The 22,058-nt window shown below is 66.2% G+C and overlaps 2 protein-coding genes across 5 annotated transcripts; one reads left to right on the forward strand and one right to left on the reverse strand.

The window, feature by feature from the left end:
• The first annotated feature begins 1,199 nt into the window (after positions 1-1,199).
• SNPH (syntaphilin) lies at positions 1,200-15,226 on the forward strand. Of its 3 annotated transcripts, none has more exons than XM_068150276.1 (6): positions 1,200-1,272; positions 1,375-1,465; positions 9,076-9,145; positions 9,912-10,112; positions 11,489-11,638; positions 12,563-15,226. In XM_068150276.1, the coding sequence occupies exons 3-6, from the start codon at positions 9,102-9,104 to the stop codon at positions 13,686-13,688; spliced, it is 1,521 nt and encodes a 506-aa protein (XP_068006377.1). In that variant the 5' UTR covers positions 1,200-1,272; positions 1,375-1,465; positions 9,076-9,101; the 3' UTR covers positions 13,689-15,226. The 3 variants fall into 3 exon arrangements, with proteins under 3 accessions (XP_068006377.1, XP_068006378.1, XP_068006376.1); XM_068150277.1 differs by having other exon boundaries at positions 10,011-10,112; XM_068150275.1 differs by lacking the exons at positions 1,200-1,272; positions 9,912-10,112 and having other exon boundaries at positions 1,407-1,465.
• On the reverse strand, positions 15,145-20,669 carry SDCBP2 (syndecan binding protein 2). Of its 2 annotated transcripts, XM_068150268.1 has the most exons (9): positions 19,460-20,669; positions 18,875-18,945; positions 18,684-18,768; positions 17,903-18,000; positions 17,553-17,714; positions 16,777-16,952; positions 16,240-16,411; positions 16,031-16,122; positions 15,145-15,923 (listed from the first exon to the last, which is right to left on the reverse strand). In XM_068150268.1, the coding sequence occupies exons 1-9, from the start codon at positions 20,022-20,024 to the stop codon at positions 15,869-15,871; spliced, it is 1,476 nt and encodes a 491-aa protein (XP_068006369.1). In that variant the 5' UTR covers positions 20,025-20,669; the 3' UTR covers positions 15,145-15,868. The 2 variants fall into 2 exon arrangements, with proteins under 2 accessions (XP_068006369.1, XP_068006370.1); XM_068150269.1 differs by having other exon boundaries at positions 18,875-20,669.
• Between the last annotated feature and the right edge of the window lie 1,389 nt (positions 20,670-22,058).

Raw genomic sequence — 22,058 nt, forward strand, 5'->3', positions numbered from 1 at the left:
TCAGCTCTGGGCTCCCCAGGTCAAGAGAGACAGAGAACTGCTGGAGAGAGTCCAGTGGAGGCTACGAAGATGCTGAAGGGCCTGGAGCAGCTCTGTGAGGAGCAAAGGCTGAGAGCCCTGGGGCTGAGAGCCTGCAGCAGAGCAGCCCCAGAGGGGAGCTGAGCAATGCTCAGCAGGAGCTAAAGGAGCTGTGGGGGGGCAAGAGGCTGGGGCCAGGCTCTGCTCAGTGGTGCCCAGGGACAGGCCAAGGAGCAATGGGCACAGAGTGGCAGCCAAGAGGTTCCCTGAGGAGAAAGTTGTTTGGTGTGAGGGAGCAGAGCCCTGGAGCAGGCTGCCCAGAGAGGTTGTGGAGTCTCCTGGTGTGGAGAGCTTCCAACCCTCCCTGGGCACTGTGCTCCTGGGCAGGCTGCTGTGGGTGCCCTGCTGGAGCAGGGGGTTGGCCTGGATAAGCTCCAGAGGTCCCTTCCAGCCCTCCACGCTGGGATTGCTCATCAGACAGAGAGGTTAAGCTCAGCAGCTAATGAAGACAAGCTGTAAGTAGCGCCATGAGCACCCAGGCTGAGCCGGAGCCCCCAGCAGTGCCGTCCCGGTGATTGCCACCACGATTTCCCACCCAGCAAGTGGGGAGGGCACAGACAGGACCCTCTCCAGCCAGGAGCCCTGGGCAGCAGCTGGGCTCTGCTGATCCTTGCAGCTTGCCCAGCCCGGGGCCGGCTGGAATCACCTCGCCGGGAGAAGCCCTTCCAGACGAGGCCAATTCCCCTCCAGTTAGTTATTTAACCGCAGGAACCGGCGTCGTTCCTGAGCCTGTCCTCGCACCTGGACTAATCAGATGGAAATTAGGACGCTGAGGGGGGGACTCCAAGGGCCGGGTGGTGCCCCGGCTCCCCTCCTTCCCCCCCACCCCTTCCTCCTCAGAGGTGACGCCGGGAGAGGAGCAGAGCTCTCCCCGGGCATCAGCCAGCCCCCGGGGCTCCGCCGCCGGGCAGTGACCTCACAGGGCGGCTCTTAAGGGCTTGTTTGGGTGAGTTTCCTCGGGTGCTGCACCCCGGCAGAAAGGAGTTGCCATAGAAACGGGGGGGGAAACCCTGCAAGGGCGGGGGGGGGAGGCACCCGCGTCGCCGTCGCTTTAAGAGCGCAGAGGAGGGAGGCAAATTACGCAGCTGCGAGGCTCATCCCTCCCTCCCTCCCTCCCCATCTCCATCCCTCCCCCCTGCCTCCATCCTTGCCTCCATCCCTCGCTCCCCGCCGCACCCATGGAGGCCGGCGCAGGTGATGGGGACGGGGCAGGGTGCGGGGCTGGCTGGGGTGGGGGGCACCGCGCCGGGCACGGCGCAGCCCTGCTCACCGCCTGCTCTCTCCCATCGCCTGCAGGTCGCTGAGCCGTTCCCCCCCCTCCTCCCCTCTCCCTCAACCCTATCCCCGGAGCCCCGGACATCGGTGGGACCCTCCCCACCCTGCACAGGTAAGAGAGGGGCTGGGGGCGGGGGGCCGGGGGGCCGCCGTGACTCAGCCAGTTGTGGGGTGGGGGGAGCCCTGCAGGATGGGGCTCTGCACTGGGGGGGGCTCTTGCAGGGAGGAGCTACAGGAAAGAGGTTGATTGAGGTGGGTCACGCAGCAGGCCTGCAGCACAGCTGCATTGCATGCACCAGACCCCCACGGCTTGCACCAGACACACATCACACCCATCAGACCTGCACTGCATGCACCAGACCCATGCCACCCCCACCAGACCCCCACTGCATGCACCAGACCCATGCCACCCTCACCAGACCCCCACTGCATGCACCAGACCCATGCCACCCTCACCAGACCCCCACTGCATGCACCAGACCCATGCCACCCCCACCAGACCCCCACTGCATGCACCAGACCCATGCCACCCCCACCAGACCCCCACTGCATGCACCAGACCCATGCCACCCTCACCAGACCCCCACTGCATGCACCAGGACCCACACCATGCACACCAGACCTGCCCCACAAGCACTGCATGGATATGGACCCCCACAGCATGCATTGGGTATCCATCATGCACACCAGACCTGCAATGCATGCACCAGACCCTCCCTGCATGCACCAGGCCCCCACCACATGCCACAGACCCTCTCTGCTTGCCTTAGTCCCCCCCATCACATGCAGCAGACCCTGCCTGCATGCACCAGAGCCTCGCTGTCTGCTCTGCACTTCTATCACATGCAGCAGACCCTCTCTGCGTGCCCTACATCTCCATCACGTGCCCCAGACGCTTTCTTCTTGCCTTAGACACCTTCAGCAGATGCACCAGAGCCTCCCTGCATGCACCAGAGCCTCTCTGCATGCACCAGAGCCTCCCTGCATGCCCTGGACCTCCACCACATGCACCAGAGCCTCCCTGCATGCACCAGAGCCTCTCTGCATGCCCCAGAGCCTCCCTGCATGCTCTGGCCCTCCATCACATGCACCAGAGCCTCCCTGCATATCCTGGCCCTCCATCACATGCACCAGAGCCTCCCTGCACACCCCAGACTCCTCTCAGACACAAGAGGCCTTCACCACATGCCCAGACCCTCAGACCCCCCCTTATCACATGCCCCTCTCCCTCCCTGCATGCATCAATCTCCCTGCATGCCCTGGACCTCCATCACATGTCCCAGCCCCTCTCTGCATGCCCCAGCCCCACATCACACCCCCAGCCCCTCCCTGCATGCCCCAGCCCCACATCACACCCCCAGCCCCTCCCTGCATGCCCCCAGCCCCCCAGCCCAGCCCCCCAGGCCGTCTCTGCAGCCCCCAGCCCAGCCCCCAGCCCCGGGAGCAGGAGCCGCAGCGGTGCGGTTGCAGGAGGATTATTTAACAGCTTTCCTGCTCCATCTCCAAAGGGCCCCAGAGAGCCTGGGTGCTGCCTGCTGAGCTGAGGGGGCACCAGGGGGTGGGGGGTGTGAGGGGGGGCTTCCTTTTTCCTCCTCCCCACAAGGTCAGTGGTGCTTATGAAAGGCTGGGAGGGGCTGCCTGGTGCCATGACCTTGGGCAGGAAGGTGCAGCTCCTGCTCTCCAGGCCTGGCCCTCCCGAGGTTCTGGGGGGGTGGGGGTGGGGGCTTGGAGGGGGTAATGCCTCTGCTCAGCCCCTGGTGGGCTGAGGTGGGAGGTTTGGTGTGTGGCTAAAGTAGGCCACGGTGGTGCTGGGGAGGGCTGGGGCTGGCTCTGCTCAGCGCCCAGAGCTCGAGGTGCTGCGAGGAGACCTGGTCCTGGCACAGGGAGCTGTGGAGGGGAGGAGCAGCTGGGAGCTGCATTTCTCCTCCATGTTTTTGCCTGTGCATCCCAAAGGAAGGAGCTCTTCCTTCTGCTGCCTTCCTTCCTTCCTTCAGCTCAGCTCCTGGCACAGCAGCAGCACAGGGCACTCAGGGTGCTGCCACCTCACCTGCATCCTCCCCCTGTGCCAGCTGCCCCCTGTGCCAGCTGCCCCCCTGTGCCAGCTGCCCTGCTGCTGCTGCCACAGCTTTTGCCACGGGGCTGTTGCCCCTTTTCCCCTTGTGCCTCCAGAGCCCCAGCAGGAGCCCAGCTCCTGCCCTCCTCTCAGGCCACCTTGCTTCTAGCTGCTGTGGGCCCAGGAGCTGCCAGCTCCCCGTTTGCTGCTGCTGCTGCAGCCAGATCAGCTGGAAAAGTGATGAGCTGCACCAGCCAGGCTTTTGGAGCACTCTCTGTTTGCCTCTAATCTCCTGGGGGTCAGCTCAGCAGTTTAGAACAAACGAGAGAGCCACAGGCAGAGATGCTCCTGAGCTCCCTGACCCGACACAGCCCTTGGCAGCAGCGGTTTGGGGCTTGGCTTGGGGCTGGCTGGGTGGTTTGGGGCTCTCTTTGTTTGTGTTTGCTGCTGGGGGTGTTGCATAAACACCCTGCCTGCTCTGGCCCTGCTCTGGCCCCCAGCACTCTGCTCTGCTGTGGACTGGAGCAGCTCCTGCTGCCTGGGACCCAGGTGAAGCTCAGCCTGGCTCTGCTGGAGCAGGGCACAGAGTTTCCCAGCCCCTGGAGGCTTCTTGCTGCTCCCTTGGAAACTCCTGAAGAAGAATGAAGCAGCTCCTGGCTCCCCACCTCCTCCTCCCCCCAAAAAAAAACCCATCCCAGGCTCTTTTCAAGCACAAACTGCTGCTGGCACTGCTGCTGCCCCGAGGGCACGGTGCCCTCTCCCCAGCCAGGCTGCTGGGTGTTTGCCACCTCCAGCACTTGGCACCTTGGGAGTGTGCAGCTAAAGGAAGGGAGGCAAAGCAGGAGCCTGTGGTGGAAAGGCAGGGAGGAGGCTCCCAAGGAGCCCTTTTCACTCCCTGACAAAACTCAAGCTGTGATTTCCCTCCCCCTGCTGCTCTCTGCTTTTAATCTCATCAGCACTGGGAGCCTGGAGACACGGGCAGGGAAGGTGCCTGCTGGCATGTGCCAGGCATGGTTCCTCTCCCAAGGTTCCTGCAGGAGCAGGGGAGCTGCCCTGAGATGCTTGGGCTCAGAGCCAGCTCCTAATGTCCAGGCCAGAGGGAATCCAGGCAGGGCAGAGAGAACCTCGACGAAAGCAGCAGTGAGGGTGGGGAGAGACTGGCACAGGCTGCCCAGGCAGGCTGTGGATGCCCTCCCTGGAGGTGCTCAATGAGGCCCTGAGCAGCCTGGGCTGGTGGGAGGTGTCCCTGCCCATGGCAGGGGGCTGGAGCTGGCTGATGTCTAAGGTCCCCTCCAGGGTAACCAGTGAGCAGAGCTGGGAGCCATGGGGGCTGCTGGGCCTGGGGGGCTGCGTGCCAAGGGCTGGGGCTGCCAAGCAGGCCCTGCTGCTCCTGCTCCTGCACCTCCCCTGCAGGCTCCCCATGGGGGCAGGATGAGCTGCTGGGGCCAGCACAGCAGCTGGGTCCTGCTGAGCCCTGCAGAGGTGGAGCAAAGAGAGACCTCGGGGTGAGAGGCTGTGCTGCTGCAGCCCCCAGGGAAAGGCAGCTGCTGGTGAGGCTCCCTCCGGGGTCCTGTGGCTCTAAGGGGGGTGATGCCTGCCCAGCACCAGCTCTCCTTTGCTGGCATGGCCTGGAGGAGCAGCCAGAGACATCTCTGCAGGGCAGCAAGCCCCAAGGGGTGTCTGAGCTGCAGTTCTTGGGCAAGTCTTCCTCTGGGGCAGCAGGCTGAGCCTCAGGGTGCTCTGCTGGCAGCCTGCCCCTGCTCTGCCCCCTGCCTGCCTGTGCACCACCAGCTTGCTCTGATCAGTGGGGTGGTGCTGCCCCAGCTGCCCTCTGGCACTGCCAGAGACAGTGATGGAGACACACCAGGGGCTGCAGCTGTTGGGGGCACCCACAGCCCCCTGGTGCCACCCACAGCCCCCTGGTGTCACCCACAGGACCCTGGTGCCACCCACTCTGGGTGGTGGCAGCACTCCTGGCCCCCAGGAACATACTGAGGCTGAGCAGCCTGTGCCATGGCTGGGGGTGTGCCATGGCTGGGGGGGTGCCATGGCTGGGGGTGCCATGGCTGGGGGTGCCAGTGCTGGATGCTGTTACTGGAGCAGTGGACACCTGAGCCCTGCCTGGGGCTGGTGCTGTGCCTGGGGCTGGTGCTGTGCCTGGGGCTGGTGCTGTGCCTGGGGCTGATGACAGCACAGAAAGTGCTTGGAGCTGGTGAGGGCAGGGGGAAATGGGGCTGGGGGGGAGGGAGGGGGGCTGCTCCTCCTGGGGATGAGAGGCTCCTGTGCCTGGCTGTGCCCCTGCCCAGGGTGCCAGCTTTTCCTGCCCGGGGTGCCAGCTTTTCCTGCCCAGGGTACCAGCTTTTCCTGCTCTGCCTCCAGCTGTTTCCTTGCCAAGGGTTTTTATTTAGGCTGAGCCCCCCAGGCTGGCTCTGGAGCCCAGCACAAGCCCTGCTCTGTGCTGCTGCCTCCTGAAGAGCTTCCTTTGTGCTCCACCAAGGGCTGGAGCTGTGCACAGGGAGCTTGGCTGCTGGAGGCTCCAGCAGAGAGCATCAGCCCTTGCCCAGGGGCAGGGCTCATCCTGCCTGCCCCTCAGCTGCCTTTGGGGGTGCTTTGCAAGAGCTGGAACATTTTTGAGGTGCTTTGTGGTGTGAGCTGCAGAGCTGGACCACCAGAGCCTGGCTGTAGCAGCACCCCAGGGAGACAGAGTGGCTGCAGAGCTGCTGCACTGAGCAGGTCCTCCTGGGCTCCTCGGTGCAGGGACAACCTAACAGCCCTCAGACCACCCTGACCCTGTCCTGGAGCCTCTGTGTGAGAGCCTCGGTGTCACTGCAAGCCCAGGCTGGGTCTCAGAGCCAGGCCCATGTGTCCCAGCAGCATGGGGCTGCAAGGAGCACCACCTGGCTTGTGTCACTGTGCTCAGCACTGGCTCCTGATGCTGGGTGAGAGCTGCTCAGGGTCTGTCCAGAGCCTGTGCCGTGGCCATGTGTCCTCTCCTGGGGCACAGGCTGCTTCTGTCAGCCTTGTAAGGACCAATCCACAGGCAAAGGATTCTCCTGAGCTTATCCTGAGTGCTGCAGGATGCTCCCTGTGCTCCTTGCTCTGCAGAGATCAAAACAAGGTGGAGGAAATCCTTTCCACACCAGATCTCAGCTGGCAGATGAGATCTGGCTTCATCTTCTCCACCCTTGGGCTTGGGGCTTGCAGACCCTGGGGCAGGGGCAGGTTGGCCTCCAGCCCCAGGAGTTTCTTCTGATGCCTTCTGTTGTCCCTGTGCTGAGCAGGAGCTGCCTGCCCTGCACGGGGCTGCCCATGGGCAGCTCTGCTGGCCCTGATGGTGCTGGAGCTGGGGAAGGGTCTGGAGCACAGCTTGAGTGCCAACCAGCTGAGGGAGCTGAGGGTGTTCAGCCTGGAGGAGAGGAGGCTGGGAGGAGACCTTCTGGCTCTGTGCAGCCCCCTGGAAGGAAGCTGGAGCCAGGTGAGGCTTGGGCTCTTCTCCCCAGTAGCAGGAAATGGCCTCACATTGCCCCAGGGGAGGCTCAGGTTGGCCATGAGGAACAATTTCTTGCCCTTGGGGGCTGCCCAGGCCTGGCCCAGGCTGCCCAGGGCAGTGGTGGAGTCCTCATCCCTGCAGGGGTGTCCAAGCCCTGGAGCTGTGGTGCTGAGGGCCCTGGCTTGGTGGCAGTGCTGGGCTCAGGGCTGCACTCCATGACCTTCAAGGTCTCTTCCAGCCCAAACCCTGCTGAGGTTCTGTTCTGACAGGGAGCAGTGACCCTGCTCACCCTACCCTGGGCTCTTCTCTTTCCTGCTCTGCTCCCTGCCCCAGGCCCCAGCCCAGAGATGGTTCTCAGGTTCCAGTGACCCTCTCCTGGTGCCTCCTCTGTCCCTGGACCACGCAGCTGCCGTCACCCCCTGGCTGGAGAGCCTGCAGCGGGCTCAGGGATGTGGTTATTCATCCTTTGGCATTTTCCATTCCCTCTCCCTGTGTTTTCCCTGCTGCCTAATCAATGAGCAGCTGCAGCAGCCAAAGGCAGAGCCCCACAGAGTGGCAGTGCCAGGCTGGCAGGGATCCCATGGGAGGGCAGGGGCAGCCCCTCTGTGAATCTCCAGGTGCTGAGTGGTTCCCTCTGCCCTGGGAGGCAGGGGTGGGATTGTGCCATGCTTGGAGCTCTGCTGCCAGCTCTGCCCAGCCTCTGCCTGCCCTTTGCAGCCCCATGGGCAGGGGGAGGCTTCTGGGGAGGCTGAAGTGGCCCATGTGGGAGGAAGGACAGTGCCAACTCGGTGCCAGGGTGGAAACTCAAGCCTGGCAAGGTGGTGCTGGCTGGAGGAGATGCTCAGCCCATCGTGCTTGTGAGGTGGGCACCCAGGCAGGGGGCAGGGTGGTGCTGCCCCCTCTGTGGCATTGCAGTGCCCACTGGCAGACCTCGGGCAGGCTGCCTGCAGCTGCTCTGAGTTTCTCACCCCCTAATCCTGCTGGGAGAGGCATCAAGCCCTGGCATGGGCACCAGACGTGTCTGCAGAGTGGGAGGAGGAGGAACTGAGCTTGCCAGGCATGGGGCCAAATCCAGGCTTCCCCAGTGAGGTCTTCCTGCCTGTGGGTGCTGGGGCAGGCTCTGTGGTGCTGGCAGGAGCCCCCACCTGTGGTACCAACCTTTGTGCTGGGCACTTGTGCCATCTGCAGTGCTGGCAGAGGGACCCCATCCCTGGAGGGGTTTCAAAGCCCTGGAGCTGTGGTGCTGAGGGCCATGGTTTGGTGGTGCCCTGGCAGGGCTGGGCTAAGGGCTGGGCTTGATGACCTTCAAGGCCTCTTCCAACCCAAACCATGCTGTGATTCTCTTCTCAGGGACCCCAGAACCACAGTTTGAGATGTGGGGAGCTGCTGTGATGGGGAAGAGCAGGAGGTGATGCCAGGGGCTACCACTGGCCAGGGCATCATCCTCAGGCCAGGGCGTGGGGCTGTGAGAGGACAAAGAGCTAACCCTGCCATGGCCTCCAAACTCCTGCAGCCTGGGAGGTGCTCAGGGTTGGGGGGGAGCTACAGCAGGCAAGGTGAGGGCTGGGGGGTGACCCCCCGTGGCCAGCAGCGCTGGGGGGCCCTGCAGGCCGAGCCTGGGCTGTGCTGCAGCCTCACATGGCACTGGCAGCAGCCGCTGGCACCGGGGCCGCGCTGGGCAGCGCTGGGGCTGCTGATTCACTCTGCTGCATTGGCACAGTCTGCAGTGCTGCTGACTCAGGAGCGCTGCTTCAGCTGCTTCCCCCTGCCAGGGTCCTCCCTGGGCAAATCCACCCCAGAGGGGAGCAGCAGCACCCCCACCCCCTGGGCACTGTGCCCTGGGGGGCGCTAACGACCTGCGGGGTGGGCACTGTGCCAGCCGGGGCTGAGGGCTCTCCGCAGCTGCACACCTCCGGTTGCTTTCCTCCTGCTCTCTGCCGTGCTTTGGGACTGAGGACGCAGCGAGCTCAGAGCAGGCCCTGGGGCACCAGCACCCCCGGGCCACGTGGAGCGGGCAGCCCAGATGTGCAGGGCTCCAGGCCACATCTGCCCCGGCGCGGGCGGCCCCGGGGGCCCGCAGGGATGCTGCGGCGCAGGAGCTGCCCCCTGTGCGCGGTCCCGGTGCCCGCGGGGCCCTTCCCTGCCTTCACCTCCTGTCTCTGTTGCGTTTAACCCGCAGCGCCCCGGACCCGCGGCGCCGCGGCCATGTCCCTGCCGGGGAGCAGACGCTCGTCCACGGGATCGCGAAGGTGAATATGCTTCAACCTCTGCCCCTCCCCGGGCACCAGTGCCCGCCTGGCACATCTCCCAGCTGGCAGCAGGGAGGGACCGATCCCCACCTACACCTCCAACTGCCACCTGGCAGCACGAAGCCCCCACGCACCCCCCACGGCTTTCGGGGGCTCGCATGTGGCTGCTCACCGCACAGCGCTGCCCACCGTGCATGCAGCCCCTGAGTGCTGCACCCCTCCTTGTCCCTCTGTCTGTCCCTGCCACGGCTGGGACCCACCCTTCTGTCCGTCCGGGCAAAGGCAGGCGTGGGGGGAGGGTCCCCGCAGCGGCGCCAGGGCGCTGGGCTTGTGGTGGCGACGCTGGGAGGTTTGGTAGCCCTGGCAAAGCCTCTGCTGGAGCTGCAGTGATGAAAGAGGGGAGAAAAGAGAGGGGAAGAAGCCATTCAGTGCCCTCCGAAGGGCTCCACGGCCTGGGCTGCCGTTGGTTAGGCACTGGCAGAGAGAAAAGGTCCAGCTGCCCCCTCCAGGTGCGGAGCAGGCAGCAGGGTGGCTTCAGCTTGGCTGCGGCCACGCTCCCGGGGCTCTCCCGGCCCTCAGGCTGCAGGGCTGCTGTGCCAGCAGCCAGGGAATGCCCCAGCAGGGGAGGAGGGGAGCGGACCGGGGCAGCCCCCCCCCGCCCCGAGCCGAGCCCTGCCTTTGTGCCCGTCACCGTGTCCGTGCCTTTGATCCCTGCTGTTTGTTTTGTCCCTTTTGTCTTGTGTGTTCTCGGTGTGGTGGTTGGCAGTCGCGGGCTTTATGGACGGAGTGGCTTTGCCTCCTTCTTTAAGTCTTCAGCGCCCTCAGCCACTCGGCCTGAGACACAGCCTCTTCTCCCTGCCTCCAGGCGCCCCTCGCCCCCCGGGAGGGACACCTACGGCACCTCCTCGCTGAGCAGCAGCAGCAATTCTGGCTCCTACAAGGGCAGCGACAGCAGCCCCACCCCAAGGTAACCCTTCGCCCGCAGGGTGCCCTGGTGGGCACAGGAGCGCAGGCAGCACGGTGGAGCGAGGCTGTGGCCTTGGTGGCCGGGGGAGCCAGAGCTGGTGGAGCTGCTGGTTTGTCTTGTAGACCTCCCATTTCTCTTCTTCCACACCTTGTTGTGTCTTCCCCCCGCCGTGCCCTCCCCTCTGTCCTGCTGTGGCTGTGGCTTGCGCGCTGCACGCATCCCTCCTGCCGCCCCTGGGGCCTTCCAGAGCGGACAAAGCTGAGTCTCCATCCCCTCCTGCTGCTTGGCAAAGGCCTGGAGAGGGCTGGCAGCAGCCTGGCTTCTTGGTAGGATGCTCCTGGTGTGCTCAGGGCACGGACAGCACCCACCAAGGGGTGCTGTGAGGCCACAGCCCTGCCTGGCTGCTCCTGACCTGGTCCTCTGTCCCTGGCTGAAGGCTCTGGGCTGCCTGACACCACGCACCGGGGGCTTGGGCTGCCCTGCTGCCATGCACAGAGAGCTCCCTCCACCCTGCTTCCACATCCAGGGCGTTGGGTCCACCCTGCTGCCATGCATAGGGAGTTTCATCCACTGTGGTACCATGCCTAGGGGCTTGGACCCATCCTGCTGCCATGCCCAGGGGGTTTGGCCCACCCTGGTGCCATGCCGATGGAGTTAGATCCAACCTCGTGCCATGCCCAGGGCTTTGGGTCCATCCTGCTGCAATGCCCAGGAGTTTGGGTCTACCCTGGTGCCATGCCCAGGGGGTTGCTCCATGCTGCTGCAGGGCAGGAGCACCTTGTGCAGTACAAAGCTCTGTCTGTGCCCTCCCAGCTGGGGCATGCAGCCCTGGCACTGGCCAGCCCCTGCTCTCCACGCTGCCCTGGGCTTTGGGCCAGAGATGTCACCTCGTTCACCCCAGTGGTGGCACAAGGAGGGTCAGGATGTGGCACTGGCTCAGCCAGGGCAGATGTTGGATGCCACAGCTGCCTCCTGGGGCAGTTCAGCCACCAGCTCCAACTTGTTTCATCCCAAGCCCTCCCATCACCCAGCTTCTGCCCCCTGCCCTGATGGGGCTGATCCCACCCTGGGGTCTCCAAGCCACATCTGGATGAGACCTGGGTGCCCACCTGCTTCTGCCTCTGCTCATGCACCTGGTGCCCTGGCAAAACCTGCAGCTCTGCAGAGGGCTTGGTGGCTGTGGGCAGTGCCAACAGGGTCAGGAGTTATGCCCACCCCCTGCAGATGGCACAGTGCCCTGTGACACCCTATCCCCTGCAGGGAGGTGCTGCAGGGCTGCACCCCAAGAGCAGGCATCTCCCTGGTGCTCCCTCTGCCAAGCCTGGGCTGGCACCAGCACTGGCAGCCACAGGTGGGTGACATCTGTGTCCCCACAGGCGCTCCTCCAAGTACAACCTCTGCAGTGACAACCATGGGATAAAGCCACCGACGCCAGAGCAGTACCTGACCCCCCTGCAGCAGAAGGAGGTCTGCATCCGGCACCTGAAGGCTCGCCTGAAGGACACGCAGGAGAGGCTGCAGGACAGGTGAGGGGCACAGGGGCAGTGGGCACAGGCACCCCCTGGCATGGGAGACGTCAGGAGGGGTCCTGGCACCAGCTGTCACCACCCACAGTGACACCTCCTGCCTGGGGCTGGTCCTCCTGGGTGCTTTCTGTTCCCAGCGCTGCATCCTGCCCTGGGGCTCGTGCCCAGGCACAGCGTTCAGAGCTTTGCAGCGCTGTGGGCGTCTGGCGCTGCCACAAGGGAGATGCCAGTCTGGGGGCCACAGAGTCCCTGTGTCCCACCTGTGGTGGCTGTGCTGTCCCCTGTGTCCCCAGTTAAGTCTCTGCCACTCTTCCTCTGAATTCCAGCGTCAGAGGGTGGCTAATCCCCATCTGCTCCTCCCGGGCTTAGGCACGTCCTGGCCAGCGTGCCAGCTGCCACGCGCCCGGCACGGCTCTGCCCGGCCCCACGCAGCCCTGGGGAGCCCTGGGCCCTGCTGCCAGGGAGCACAGAGGGGCTTGGGCTGGAAGGCACCTTAAAGATCATCTAGCACCAGCCCTCTGCCATGGGCACTTCCCACCAGCTCAGGGTGCTCAAGGCCTCACCCAGCCTGGCCTTGAGCAGCTGCAGGAAGGAGGCAGCCACAGCCTCCCTGGGCAGCCTGTGCCAGGCTCTCCCCAGCCTCCCTGCCATGAATTGCTTCCTATATTCCCTCTGGAAAAGGGCTGGGCATCACTGCCAGGGGTCCCTGGGCAACACTCCTGAAGGCTCCCAAGCACCTCTCCTGGAGGACCTTGGGCATCACAGTTGAGGGTCCCCAAACCACCACCCCCAAAGGTCCTTGGGCATCACTCCTGAGGGTCCCCAAACTGCTGGGTCCCTCCCTGGGTCCCACCTGTGGGTGTCAGTGGTGCTCCAGCTCCGGCTCAGGGCCAGGAATGAGGTTGCCCTCCCCGTGCCTCGCAGGGATGCCGAGATCGAGGACCTGAAGACGCAGCTGTCCCGGATGCAGGAGGACTGGATCGAGGAGGAGTGCCACCGCGTGGAGGCACAGCTGGCGCTGAAGGAAGCCCGCAAGGAGATCAAGCAGCTGAAGCAGGTCATCGACACGGTGAAGAACAACCTGCTGGAGAAGGACAAAGGGCTGCAGAAGTACTTCGTGGACATCAACATCCAGAACAAGAAGCTGGAGACGCTGCTGCACAGCATGGAGGTGGCGCAGAACGGGGCGCTGAAGGAGGAGGGCGCCGGCGAGTCCGCAGGGGGGTCCCCGGCGCGGTCCCTCACCCGCAGCTCCACCTACACCAAGCTGAGCGACCAAGGCGCCGGGGACCGCAACGTGGGCGGCTCGCAGACCATCTCGCTGGACGAGGGGGCCGACAGCGGCTTCGTGGGGGCGGAGGAGGCTCCGGGCCACACGGACCCGCTGGAGGTGGGGGGCGAGCCCGTCCCCCGCCTCCCCTCCAGCTCCAGCGCCTACGAGAAGCTGCTGGGGCTGCGGGGCAGCGCGGAGGCAGGGGTGCAGGCCAGCTGCATGCAGGAGCGTGCCAGCCAGACGGACTTCCTGCCCTGCCAGCCCGACCTGGACACCATCCTGGAGAAGGTGATGAAGTCCCAGGCTTGCAGCCTGGGCAGCCCCACCTCGGCTTGGGTGTCTGAGATGGAAGACGTGATGCCCGGCCCCGAGCTCTCCAACCCCGCGGGCACCACGGACCTGCTGCCCGGCGAGGCGGCGCCGGCGAGCGCCGAGGGCGATGCCAGCCGCAACCCCGCGGTGCGGCAGCCGCCCAGCGCCGGCCCCTCGGTGGCCATCGCCTGCGTGGCGGAGGAGGAGGCGGCAGAGGCCGGCGCGGGCTGCGACCCCAACCCTTCCAAGAGCTACTGGAGCCGCCACTTCATCGTGGATCTGCTGGCGGTGGTGGTGCCCGCCGTGCCCACGGTGGCCTGGCTGTGCCGCTCGCAGCGCCGGCAGGGGCAGCCCATCTACAACATCAGCTCCCTGCTGCGGGGCTGCTGCACCGTCGCCCTGCACTCCATCCGCAGGATGGGCTGCCGCCCCGTGGCCAGCCCGGGGGGCAGCGCCCAGCCCTGACCCCCACCCCCTTCCCCAGCACCCGCCCTGGGCGCCCCCCGCCGCGGACCCGACCGGCTGATTGTAAAGCCCCGAGGCGGCCCCGGCTCTGCTGGGTGGGAAGGGGACTGCAGGGGTGCTGTGGGGTGTGCCGTGTGCCCCCTCCCCGGCTCCCTCCTGCTGGAGGAGAGGTGCCAGGAGGCAGTGTGGGAGGTGGCACTGACGGGCACCAGCCCCCTGCCCGATGGACACTCTGGCTGCAGGGGGGCTGTGGGGCTGCCCCCCCCGGGTGGGCTCTCCCCTGCACTCACCTTTTTGGTTGTCCTGGCCCTGCCTGGCAGCAGGAAGAGCCACAGGGGAGCCCCTGCCCCGGGCTGTGTTTCTTGCTCCAGCTGCGGGTGGCACCAGGATGGCCAAGCCTGGCCGTGGGTGGCAGGGTGGGGGGAACCCACCTGGACACTGGCACCAGCTCTGGACTGGTTTGGGAGGGTGTGGATGACCAAGGGGCATCTGTTGACCCACGTTGGTGTCCATCCTCCTGCCTCCATGGAGGTGGTGCCATGGCTGGGCCCTGCCTGGCCTCCCTTCAAGCCACCCTTGGGCCGGGAGCTGGCAGGGAGCTGGCTGCCCCCGGAGGAGCCTGGCTGCCCCCTCCCTCTGCTTTGCACTATGTTCACTTTTAGTTTGGGGTACAGACTGGGGCCTGCTTGGTGGGAGGGGGCCCAGGGTGATGGAGGAGGAGCCCCCAGCCCCGGTTCTGGCCACCATGGGGTGGGGGTAGGTGGGGGGTGGCTCTGCTGGTGGTGATGGGTGGCACCACACCGTGCTGGAGCTCAGGGCTGCCAGTGCCAGGGGGTGCAGGCAGAGCTGAAGAGCTTCACCTGCCCCCCCCCAGCCCACTCCCCACTTTTACTGGTGGCCTCCAGAACAGCAAAAATGCCTTTTGCCACTCCCCCTCCCCTTCCCCCTCCCCCCTCCCCTTCTTGAACATCAAAGACAGCAAAAGGATTGCTCAGGGGGGGCTGGGGAGGGGCACAACTCCCACCCCCCACGAATGTCTGTGGCTTCTTTGTGACTTGAACTTCAACAGTGTTTTGTACCCCCCCTTTCCCCCCCCCTCCCCCAACTTCCCCAACCCCTCTCCCACCACCCATGGGTGCTGGGTGGGGGTGGGTAGCACCACCCTGGGGGGCTGGGGTGATGTTTTACTTGGGGGGGGATGGGGAGGGGTGAGGGGGTGAGGCAGGGGGAGCTGGGCTACGCCCCCCACGCCCCCTGGCCCTTGTGCAATGTGTTTGTGGAGCTGTGTAGACGTCTGTGAGCCCCCCCGAGCTTGGCCGAGGCCTGACCGTGAGCAGACAGGAGAGACAAAGCCAGAGAATATATTTTTTACATACAGAACTGAACCAGCTGTAGCCTCCCTCCCCCCCCCGCCCCCTCCCCAGTTTTTGTTCCCCCCCCCCGCCCTGCTGCCCCCAGCTCCTTTCTCCCCCACCCCCTGCTCCCCTCCTGTACTCGCTGTCTGTGGTGGATGTCTAATAAACGTCGCTGGGTCTGTGTCTGCTGTGGCTGGAGCCAGCCTCTGGGCTCTGCCCTCAGCTGGGGGGCACAGGGGGGGGGAGAAGAGGCCTGAGACCCCAGCCCAAGGGTCATCCCCAGCCCAAGGCCCTCAGCCAGTTGGTTTTGCTGTCTAGAAGGTGTCCCTGCCCCTGGCAGGGGGTTGGAGCTCGGTGGTCTCTAAGGTCCCTTCCCACCCAAACCAGTCCGTGGTGGGTGAGGGACAGAGCCTGAGGAGGGCAGAGCCAGGCTGGGGATGGGGAAGAGATTCCTGGCAGTGAGGGAGGGGAGAGCCTGGCACAGGCTGCCCAGGGAGGCTGTGGCTGCCCCCTGCCTGGAGGTGTTCAAGGCCAGGCTGGGTGAGGTCTAGGAGGAGGTGTCCCTGCCCCTGGCAGGAGGTTGGCACTGGAGGATCTCTGAGGTCCCTTCCGACCCTTTCTGTGAGCCCTGCTGGTAAGAGGGAGGAGAGAGCCAGGGAGGGGGCACCACACGCTGGGGGCCCCCTCAGCCCCCCCCCGACACTGTAGGCACAAGGAGGTTGTGCCAGACTCTGGGGATGCTGCAGGAGGACCTCCAGCAGTGCCTCCGAGCTTCCAGGGGCTGCCCACGCTGGCATGTGCCCCCCCAGGCTGGCAGCCACCACGTCAGAGGTCAGGGATGGAGTGGTCCATGGACGACTTCATCAGCCCTGGAGAGAGCCTGGGCACAGAGGTGGGCATTCAGTGAAGGGAGCCCAAGGGGGTCCCACCTGGGGGCCCCCTGGGGGCCGGGGTGTGGGGGGGTGGGCACCGTGCCCGGGGGCTCACCGTTTGACCATGTGCTCGAAGATCACCGCCGGGATCACCGTCAGGGTCACCACGTTGCCAGCCCCTGCCAGCACCTCTGCCAGCTGCTTATCCTGCGGGAGAGAGCGAGAGGGTGGCGTGGGGGTGCCAGGCCGTGCCCGCCGTCCTCACAGCCGCCCTGGGCCGGGTCCTGGGCACGCTGAGCAGCACCCGGTGTGCCCGGCCCCTACCTTCATGCCAACGACGTTCTGCCCGTTGAGCTCGCAGAGGTAGTGGTGAGTGAGCAGCCCGTTGCGGGCGGCAGAGCTGTCCCTGGCCAGCGAGACGATCCTGCCCTTCTTCACCACCATGCCAAGGTGCCCGCTGCTGTCCTTGTGCACCGTCACCGTGCGCTGGAATGGGCTGCAGGGACCGCAGCCTCAGGGCTGGCACTGCCACCGGCACCCCCCCCGCCCGCGCCCGGCCGTGCCCTGCTGTGCCCTGCCGTGCCCTGCTGTGCCCTGCCGTGCCTGGCTGTGCCCTGCTGTGCCCTGCCGTGCCCGGCCGTGCCTGGCTGTGCCCTGCTGTGCCCTGCTGTGCCTGGCTGTGCCCTGCTGTGCCCTGCCGTGCCTGGCTGTGCCCTGCCGTGCCCTGCTGTGCCCTGCTGTGCCCTGCTGTGCCCTGCCGTGCCCTGCCGTGCCTGGCTGTGCCCTGCCGTGCCTGGCTGTGCCCTGCTGTGCCCGGCCGTGCCCTGCCGTGCCCTGCCGCGCCCGGCCGTGCCCACTCACCGGTCCCGCACCACCATGACGATCTTCTCGGGGTTTGCCTTCTTCAGTGCCCGCTGTGCCTTGGCACTGCTCCAGCCTGCGCAGTCCCTGCCGTCGATCTGCAGCACCTGGTCGCCAAAGCGCAGCCCGACCAGCGCCGCGGGGGAGTTGGCCTTCACCAGCTGCACGAAGATGCCCTGGGGACGTGGCACGGGCTTGGCACGGGCTTGGCACGGGCGGGGGGGGCGTGCCGTGCCACGCCCTAGCGACCTGTGCCTGCCAATGTGCCATGGCACCCACCCTGCTGCCCCCACTGCCATGCTGTGGTGGACTGTGCTGTGCCATACCTTGTCATGGGGCACCACACTGCCCTGTGCCATGCCATGCCCTGCCCTGCTGCACCATGCCAAGCTGTGCTGCCCCACACTCTGCCCTGCCCTGCTGCACCATGCCAAGCTGTGCTGCCCCACACTGTGCCATGCCAAGCTGTGCTGCCCCACACTGTGCCCTGCCCTGCTGCACCATGCCAAGCTGTGCTGCCCCACACTGTGCCCTGCCCTGCTGCACCATGCCAAGCTGTGCTGCCCCACACTGTGCCATGCCCTGCCCTGCTGCACCATGCCAAGCTGTGCTGCCCCACGCTGTGCCATGCCCTGCTGCACCATGCCAAGCTGTGGGACCCCAAACCCAGGCTGTGCCATGCCACGATGCACCCAGCGAGCCGTGCCAAGCCGTGCCAAGCCGTGCCAAGCCGTGCCGTGCCAGGCTGTGCCAGGCTGTGCCAGCCCAGCCCTCACCTGGTCGACGTTCTTGAGCTGCAGCCCGGTCTTGCCCCTCTCGTCCTTGCAGAGGTGAATCTCCCTCAGCCCAGCTTTGATCTCTGCCCGCCGCAGCCCCGCGTTGTGCCCGCTCAGGGGGGCAACCACCCGCCCCGGGGGGTGCCCAAGGGGGCTCAGCGCCTGGGATGGAGCCAGGGGTCAGCAGGGGTGGGGGTGGGGCACAAGGGGGGGCGCACATCAGCCCTCGGGGGGCGCTGGCTTGCTTCGCCAGGCAGGATGAGGCCCCGGAGGGACAGCGCTCCCCCCCCCATCGGTGTGGCATGGGGGGGGTCCTGGCACAGGGGGCACAGCCTCAGCCCAGCACCCACCTTGGACTCCTCCAGGTTCTTCTGGATCTCCTCACTGGACAGAGCCAGCCCCATGTAGCTCTCCAGCTCTGCCAGGTTGGGGTACAGCACAGGGGGTGCTGGGGACACAGCAAGGGTGGCTTCAGCTTGGGGGGTGCCCAGCACCCTGCCACAGCCTCCCCGCCCTGGAACCCCCCCGGGACCTTGGGCCAGGGGAGACAAAGCCCCAGCCCCCAGCCCCCCGCCCCCAGCCCCCAGCCCCTGGGCACACAGCCGGCTGGGGGGAGCCCGAGGGGAGAGGCTGGAGCCGGCTGGGGCTGGGCTCTGCCCCCTAGGAAGGAGAGGGAATGGCCTCAGGCTGCCCCGGGGGAGGTTCGGGTTGGAATGGCCTCAGGCTGCCCCGGGGGAGGTTCGGGTTGGAATGGCCTCAGGCTGCCCCGGGGGAGGTTTGGGTTGGAATGGCCTCAGGCTGCCCCGGGGGAGGTTCGGGTTGGAATGGCCTCAGGCTGCCCCGGGGGAGGTTCGGGTTGGAATGGCCTCAGGCTGCCCGGGGGAGGTTTGGGTTGGACTCGAGGAACAGTTTCTGCCCCTTGGGGGGTGCCAAGGCCTGGCCCAGGCTGCCCAGGGCAGTGCCCATCCCTGGGGGGGTTCAGAGCTGTGCAGCTGTGGTGCTGGGGCTGTGGGCTGGGGGTGCCCTGGCAGGGCTGGGGCCAGGGTTGGGCTCCAGGACCTTCAGGCTCTCTTCCATCCCAACCCAAGCCCCCAGCACTCCCCCACTGCCAGCCCCCCCCTTGATGCCAACCTGTGCTGCTGGTGCCAGAGCTGAGCTTTGGCTTCTCGCTGGCCACAGTGGTGGGAGGGGTCCTGATGCCAGCTGCTGCCTGAGCCTGCCAGGGGAGAGGTTTGCTCAGGGCTGTGCCCCCCAGCTCTGGGCACCCATGGGGCTCTGCTTTCACCCCCAGCCCCCCAGGACGCTGCCAAGCTGGCACTGACCTGCAGGATCTGGTGACCCTTCATGTCCTCCAGGGAAGGGTACAGCATTGCCATGGCTGCCAGGGCTGTGCCTGCAGAGAGGAACAGGGTGGCACCGGGCCAGGGTGGCACAGGGCCAGGGTGCCTCTGCCTGGGGATCCCTCCCAGATCTCGTGCCTGGCTCTGTCACCCACTGTGACTCAGGGGCATGTCACCAGGGCCACCACACCTCCCCAGTCCCCAGCAGCTGGCACAGGGGTGGCTGTGTGCTGGGCACCTGGGCATCCCTTGGCTGGGGGTGAGTCCCTCTCCCCTGCTCCCCTGCCCAGTGGGGCCCTGGCAGCGTCACCCAGGCCTGGGAGCAGGATGCCCCTGGGGCACAGTTCTTCCAGCTGCTCCTCACAGTCCCTGTGCCCCACATCAATCCTCTGCCCCTCTGTGGCCCTCAGCGCTGTGCCCACAGCCAGGCTGTGCCACCCGGCCCTGCCCCCAGGCACATCCTCAGGTCAGGGGGCAGGGGACAGCTCCAGAGCCAGCTCTGAGTCCCGTGGCACCCAGCAGCACCCCAAAGACTCCCAGGTCCCAACCCCCCAGCCCTGCACTCACCTGCCAGCAGCTCCTGGCGCTCTGTGCCACCCTCTGCCCAGCCCCTGGCTTTTGTAGCTGTGCCCAGCCCAGGGAGGGGCCAGGCAGCCTCAGCTGACCCACAGCACTGCCAGGTAGGGCACAGGTGAGGAAGAGGAAGCACAGGGCTCTGGTACTGCAGGGATGGGGATGGGAACGAGGATTGGGATGGGGACAGGGATGGGACAGGGACAGGGATGGGACAGGGATGGGACAGGGATGGGAGAGGGACAAGGATTGGAAGGGAACAGGGCTGGGGACAGGGACAAGGATTGGGATGGGGACAGGGGATGGAATAAGGACAGGGATTGGAAGGGGACAGGGATGGGATAGGGATGGAGACAGGGGACAAGGATAGGAAGGGGACAGGGATGGGCATGAGGACAATGATGGGACAGGGATGGGATAGGGACAAGAATGGGGCCAGGGCTGGGGACAGGGACAAGGACTGGAAGGGGCCAGGGCTGGGGCTGGGCCAGGGCTGGGGCTGGGGCTGGGGTTGGCTTTCTCCGGATCTGGGCACCCCAGGGGAGCAGGGAGCCCCCATCCCTGGAGGGGCTCCAGAGGGGATTGGATGTGGCACTTGGTGCCATGGTTCAGCCGTGGGTCTGTGGTGCCAGGTTGGGCTCTCTGAGGTCTCTTCCAAGCTTGGTGATGCTGTGGGGGGGCTGAGCCCCCAGCAAAGCCCCGGGGGGGTCCTCACCCCTGCCCTCAGCCCTCCTGCTGGCACCAGCAGAGTTTGGCCCCAGCTGGGGTCCCAGGGTGCTGCTGGGGGGTGAGGTTGGGTGCCCCACGGTGAGCCCTGTGTGGGTGGCTGGCTCCTGCTGCCACCTCACTGCCTCCTGACTGGCACAGGGTGTGCCACACACCCTGCAGCTGTCACCAGGGGCCCCGGGGCACGTGCCAGCCCTGGCATCCCCGGGGGTGGGAAAGCTGAGTTCAGAGCTTGTCTGAATCAGGGCATCCCTCTGCCATGGGGCATGGCCACATCACCCTGGCACCCTGTGACATCCCCTGGTGTGGGGCATCACCCTGGCACCCTGTGACATCCCCTGGTGTGGGGCATCACCCTCGCACCCTGTGTCACCCCCCTGGTGTGGGGCATCACCCTGGCACCCTGTGACATCCCCTGGTGTGGGGCATCACCCTGGTGTGGGGCATCACCCTGGCACCCTGTGTCACCCCCCTGCTGTGGGACATCACCCTGGCACCCTGGCACCCAGCCTTCCAGAACTCACCTGCCACATTCTGCTGCCAGCAGGGGGGATGCCACTGTGCCCCCAAGAGCTGGGCAGCAGGGCACCTAGCTGAGCCTGGAGCTGGTGGCACCAGCCCAGGGCTTGCTGGCAAGGGGTCAGCCTCAGCATGGAGCAGCAGCTGGGCACTGCCCAGCTCCTTCATGCCAGGCCAGCAGGAAGTGGTTTATGTGCTGGAGTTATTTTCAGCCCAGTGGTGCCAGGCTGGGCTGGTGCAGAGCAGCTCCTGGGCATGGCCTGAGCAGGATGGGCCCTGGGCTTCTCTGCCTGCTCCCCCAACCCCCCCAGGGCTGGAGGCACCCCCAGCTCAGCTCTGCACTCGTGGGTGCTGAGGGCAGGGTGCTGAGGGCAGGGTGCTGGCCCCGAGGCCCTTGGGCTGCTGCCAGCCTTGGCTTCTGCCCAGGCAGAGGCCATGGCACTGCCTGGCACTGGTTAATGATTACAGCCAGGAGCTCCTGCAGGCAGAGGAACCCAAACCACCTCCAGCTTCCTCCTGGAAAGGAACCCAGCCAAGGGCAGAGGGCAGCAGTGGAGCCCCAGCAGCTGCTGCCCTGCAGAGCTGAGCAGGGGGCTGGAGAGGGGCAGGGAAGGGGCTGGGGGCAGCAGCAGAGGGGGCTGGGGGTGCTCAGCCTGGGGAGGAGGCTGAGGGAGAGCTCACTGCTCCCTGCAGCTCCCTGAGAGGAGGCTGGAGCCAGGGGGGGCTGGGCTCTGCTCCCAAGGAACAAGAGAGGAGAAACAGCCTCAGGTGGCCCCAGGGGAGGCTCAGCTTGGCCATGAGGAGCAATTTCTGCCCCTGGAGGGCTGCCCAGGCCTGGCCCAGGCTGCTCAGGGCAGTGCTGCAGGCCCCATCCCTGCAGGGGTTTCAAAGCCTTGGGGCTGTGGTGCTGAGGGCCAGCAGAGCATCCTCTGAGCACAGCACAGCACCCCCAGCACCCCCTGAGCCTAGCACAGCACCCTGAGCCTGGCCCAGCACCCCATGAGCCCAGCACAGCACCCTGAGCCTGGCCCAGCACCCCCTGAGCCCAGCACAGCACCCTGAGCCTGGCCCAGCACCCCCTGAGCCCAGCACAGCACCCTGAGCCTGGCCCAGCACCCCATGAGCCTGGCCCAGCACCCCCAGCACCTCATGAGCCTAGCACAGCACCCTGAGCCTGGCCCAGCACCCCATGAGCCCAGCACAGCACCCTGAGCCTGGCCCAGCACCCCATGAGCCTGGCCCAGCACCCCCTGAGCCTAGCACAGCACCCTGAGCCTGGCCCAGCACCCCATGAGCCCAGCACAGCACCCTGAGCCTGGCCCAGCACCCCGAGCCTGGCCCAGCACCC

Source organism: Melanerpes formicivorus, unplaced genomic scaffold (genome assembly GCF_026170545.1).
Source record: "Melanerpes formicivorus ecotype bairdi unplaced genomic scaffold, bMelFor1.0.p_v2 SCAF_19, whole genome shotgun sequence".
NCBI classification, from domain to species: domain Eukaryota; kingdom Metazoa; phylum Chordata; class Aves; order Piciformes; family Picidae; genus Melanerpes; species Melanerpes formicivorus.

Bases quoted from the DNA above. Each gene is read 5' to 3' on its own strand.
- SNPH (XM_068150276.1), top strand. From the start codon at position 9,102: ATGTCCCTGCCGGGGAGCAGACGCTCGTCCACGGGATCGCGAAG. The intron at 9,146-9,911 runs GTGAATATGCTT...GGTGGTTGGCAG, and splicing joins TCGTCCACGGGATCGCGAAG to TCGCGGGCTTTATGGACGGA. The intron at 10,113-11,488 runs GTAACCCTTCGC...GTGTCCCCACAG, and splicing joins GACAGCAGCCCCACCCCAAG to GCGCTCCTCCAAGTACAACC.
- SDCBP2 (XM_068150268.1), bottom strand. From the start codon at position 20,024: ATGGGGGCTCCCTGCTCCCCTGGGGTGCCCAGATCCGGAGAAAGCCAA. The intron at 18,946-19,459 runs GTGAGTGCAGGG...TCCTCTCTGCAG, and splicing joins GCGCCAGGAGCTGCTGGCAG to GCACAGCCCTGGCAGCCATG. The intron at 18,769-18,874 runs GTCAGTGCCAGC...CTCCCCTGGCAG, and splicing joins AGGGTCACCAGATCCTGCAG to GCTCAGGCAGCAGCTGGCAT.